The following is a 4,726-nucleotide window of genomic DNA, read 5'->3' on the forward strand; positions in this document are numbered from 1 at the left end:
AGGGAATAAAAAAAATTAAAAAAAAAAGAAATATGAGACACTATATGGGAAGAGAGTGCTAGCTTTGTTAGAAAGATGAGACACAAGCAAGCAAAGTAGAGTCAGTTATATAGACCATGGAGAGTTTTAATGTAATAGCCAGGAGAGAGCTTGAGAAGTTCTGCTAAAGTATGCTGGGGAGCTTAGGAGCCCTAGCTAGGAAAATGAGAGTACCCAGCCAAGGGGAGCTAGCATCAATGGGACTCAGCCAGGGGGACTGAGAAGCTCAACCTGGGACAGGCTGGTTAGTCTTAGATAGGGTCTTATCTCAGGGCTTAGATTTATGATACATTCAGAGATTGCTGGTAAGATGTGTTTGGTGCAGGCAAGAGTAAGTCTTCTTGTATGATTGTGAGGAGTTCACTTGTTCCTAACATGTCCTCTTTAGTCTTTTTCAGCAAGATGAGTTCTTTCCATGAAAGTATAGGGTCAGTCATCAGCAATTTTCCTTCACAAGAGGGAAATTCATAAGAATTCTGGCTAGAATTTCCACCTGCTAATCAGTTTTCCTAGACTCCTCTTCATGTCTTTATTTCTCAGACTGTAGATAAAAGGGTTCAACATGGAAGTCAGAACTGTGTAGACAACGGTGGTCACACGGGCTTTAACAGTGTAGCTGGACAAAGGTTGTAAATAAACATAGAAGATGCTGCCATAAAAGAGAGTTACCACAGTCAAGTGGGAACCACAGGTGGAGAAGGCTTTGTGTAATCCAGAAACTGAGGGGGTCTTGAGAACCACAATGAGGATTCGTATGTAAGAGAAAACAATGCACAGAAAGGGGGTCACCAGAGCAACAGAGCCTTCTATCATAAAGACAATTTCATTGACATATGTGGAAGAACAAGACAATTTCAATAGAGGGTTGATGTCACAAAGGAAGTGGTAGATAACATTAGAGTCACAGAAGCTGAGAGGAATTAGCAGAAGTATATGTAGGAGTGAATGGAGCTGAGGAAGGAAACCAGAGAAAGTCACCAGCAGGATACAGCGGCGGTGGCTCATGATAGTCACATAGTGGAAGGGGTCACAGATGGCCACATAGCGATCAAAGGCCATCACTGCCAAGAGACAGCTGTCAGTGTTAGCCAAAGCATAGAAGAAATACATCTGTGTGAGACACCCAGCATAGGAAATGGTCTTCTTCTCTGATAGGAAATTGACCAGCATCTTGGGGACAATGGTTGTGCTGAAGCAAATGTCAGTGAAGGACAGGAAACTCAGGAAGAAGTACATGGGGGTTTGGAGGTGAGGATCAGAGCGGATGGCCAGGATGATGAGCAGGTTTCCTGTTATGGTGACCAGGTACATGGTGAGGAAGAGGATGAAGAGTGGTTTCTGGTCCTCAGGTCGGGAGGAGAGTCCCAGAAGGATGAACTCGGAGACTCTGTTGGTTTGGTTGACTTTTTCCATTACCATGGATCCAGCTAAAATATAGGAATTCTCTAAAGTTAACAGACATCTGTACAAGTGTACTCAGAAACATGCCAACAAGTCTGCTTCTCTATATCTTCCTTTCTACGCATGAAATCATAATTAGGTCATTTGGCAATTTGTCACCTATATTGTCTTAACTGCTGTTCTCCCTTATTAACTCTGACTTCACAAATTCTTGTGTAAATATCGGCTTAGAGGAATAAGTGCATTTCTGAAAGGAAGAGTTAATACCTATCCTTTTAAAACTCTTCCAAAAGACTAAAGATACAGGAATACTCCTTTCCAGCTTCTATGAAGCCAGCATCACCCTGATACCAAAAGCAGGCATGAGCAAAATAAAAAAAAAAACAAACTATGGACCACTATCTCTGATGAGCAGACATGATACAATATTGAACAAAATTATATCAAACTGAATGCAACAGCACAATAAAGAGATTGTTCATTATCATGAAGTGGGGTCTATTCATGATGATTAACAATGTATGCAAGGTTGGTTTAATATACATTAATAAATGTATGTGATCCACCACATCAATACAAGCAATATCAAAACCACATGATTATCTCAATAGATGCAGAGAAAACCTTTGACAAAATCCAATATCCCTTCATGACCAAAACATTACAGGAAAATTCTTTAAGGTAGGGGAGTCCATATATAGCAAAACTACAGGCAATGTTCAATGGCCAGAAGCTGAAAGCATTTCCCCTCAGATCAAGTACCATACAGGGCTACCCACCGTTACCACTACTATCCAACATGGTGTTAGAAGTTCTTGCCATAGCAATTAGGCAGGTGCGAGGAATTAAAAAGATACATACTGGAAGAAAATAAGTCAATCTCTCCCTATTTGTAGATGATATGATACTCTACATAGAAAACCTTAAATAATCTAGCAGGAAGCTCTTGGTAATTGTCAGGCAATATAGTAAGGTGACAAACTTCAAAATTAACATGCAAGTCAGTGGTTTGCAAACATTAAGTTAGAATAAGGAGCAGGAGAAGAAGGGATCAATCCCATTTACTACAGAAACAAAAGCAATAAAATATATAAACCTAATTAAAGAAGTGAAAGACTTGTATACTGAAAATTATGAGTTACTATTCAAAGAAATGGAAAAATACACAAAGAAGTGGAAATGTAATCCATGTTCACAAGCTGGAAGAATTCACATCATCAAAATGAATATACTACACAGAGCCATATACAAATTTAATGCTATCCCCATCACGATCCTATACAATTTTTTTAGGGGAACAAAGCTACAAATGTTTATCTTGAACCAGAAAATGCCTAGAATTACCAAAACAATCTTAAGAAGAAAGAACAGAATTGGAGGCATCACATTGCCAGATCTCAAATTGTATTATAAGGCCATCGTGATCAAAACTGCTTGGAACTGAAACATAGACACATTGGCTAGTGGAATAGAACTGAGAGCCCAGAAGTAAGCCCTCACACCTATGGACATCTAATTTTTTTTTTAAATCTAATCTTTGACAAAGGTGCCCAGACTATTAAGTGGGGAAAGGGGAGACTCTTCAACAAATGGTGTTGGAAAAATTGGGTTAAAACATGCAGAAGAACGAAACTGAGCCACTATATTTAACCAAATATATTTAACCACTATATTTAACCAAAGGTAAATTCTAATGCATCAAGGACGTGTATGTTAGACCAGAAACTATCAAATATTTAGAGCAAAATATTGGCAGAATGCTTTCCCATCTAAATTTTATAGGCATCTTCATGTGACATGAAGGACATGAATCAATTACAAAGAAGACTAAAACAAAAATAAACCAATTAGTCTACATCAAATTAAAAACCTTCTGCACAGCAAAAGAAATCACCACCCAAACAAGGAGACCCCTTACGAATGGGAGAAAGTCTTTACATGCCATATATCAGACACGGGACTAATAACTACAGTGTATAAAGAGCTCACCAAACTCAGAAACAACATCAACAAAAACAAACAAATGACCCTATAAAATATGGGGAGAGCATATGAACAGAATATTCACCAAACAAGAGATCTAAAAGACCAACAAACATATTTTAAAAAATGCTCCAAGTCATTTATTGTCAGAGAAATGCAAATACAGAGAACAATGAGATACCATTTCACTCCTATGAGAATGTCATACATCAGAAAAGATGGCAGCAACAAATGCTGGAGAGGTTGTGGGACCAAGGAATCCTCCTGCACTGCTACTGGGAATGTAAACTGGTCTAGCCCCTGAGGATAGCAGTCTGGTGAACTCTCAGAAGTCTAGAAGTGGACCTACCCTATGACCCTGCCAATTCCTCTCCTGGGGATATATCCTAAGGAACCAAACACACCCATCCAAAAAAGATTTGTGTATACTTATTTCCATAGCAGCACAATTTGTAATAACCAAAACTTGGAAGCAACCGAGGTGTCCAACAACAGATGAGTGGTTGAGTAAGTTGTGGTCTATATACACAATGGAATACTACTCAGCTATTAAAAATGGTGAATTCACCTTCTTCACCTCATCTTGGATGGAGCTTGAAGAAAATAATGTTAAGTGAACTAAGTCAGAAACAGACAAATGATATGGAATTATCTCACTTATACACAGAAGTTAAAAAACAACAACAAAAGGGAAAACACAAATCAGAATCTGAACTGGAGTTGTTGTATTGCACCAAAGTGAAAGACCCTGGTGGCAGGCAGGTTTCAAGTCCTGGAACATGATGACAGAGGACTTAGAGGGGGTTGAACTGTTATGTGGAAAACTGAGAAAGGTTACACATGCACAAACAACTGTAATTTATTGTCATTTGTAAACCATTAATTCCCCCAGTAAAGAAAAAAAGAGAGAGTACAGGGCAAGGTGGAGATTTATTTAGAGAACACAGGCTTTTTTTCTCCCTTCTACTATAGTTTTTTTTTCTGTGATTATGCTAAACTCTTCATATGAACTTAAATGATGCTTGAAAAAATAGAGAAATCAGAGGACTGATAAAATCAGGCCAACAAAGCTTTACTGCTAGATTTGTTTTTATCTTCAGAAGTATTTATTTAAAAGTCAAACTCCTCACTGAATATCACAATATATGAGACTTTTCTGTCCTTGTAAAAACTAGTTTTTAAAAAAATCAGTGCAATGCAATTTTCCTAGGTGGTTGTTGTTGTACCAGGAATAAACTTTCACATGTCCACAAAATATGTGCCAGCACACCTCACCCATTACCAAAGTGTCATTTTTTTTCTT

At 38.2% G+C, this 4,726-nt stretch overlaps 1 protein-coding gene across 1 annotated transcript; it reads right to left on the reverse strand.

Moving 5' to 3' along the window:
- Window positions 1–519: 519 nt before the first annotated feature.
- On the reverse strand, window positions 520–1,458 carry LOC103129053 (olfactory receptor 1L8-like). The gene has a single exon (XM_007540013.3). The coding sequence runs from the start codon at window positions 1,456–1,458 to the stop codon at window positions 520–522; it is 939 nt and encodes a 312-aa protein (XP_007540075.3).
- Window positions 1,459–4,726: the final 3,268 nt, after the last annotated feature.

The sequence above is a fragment of the Erinaceus europaeus genome, chromosome 10, assembly GCF_950295315.1.
Source record: "Erinaceus europaeus chromosome 10, mEriEur2.1, whole genome shotgun sequence".
NCBI classification, from domain to species: domain Eukaryota; kingdom Metazoa; phylum Chordata; class Mammalia; order Eulipotyphla; family Erinaceidae; genus Erinaceus; species Erinaceus europaeus.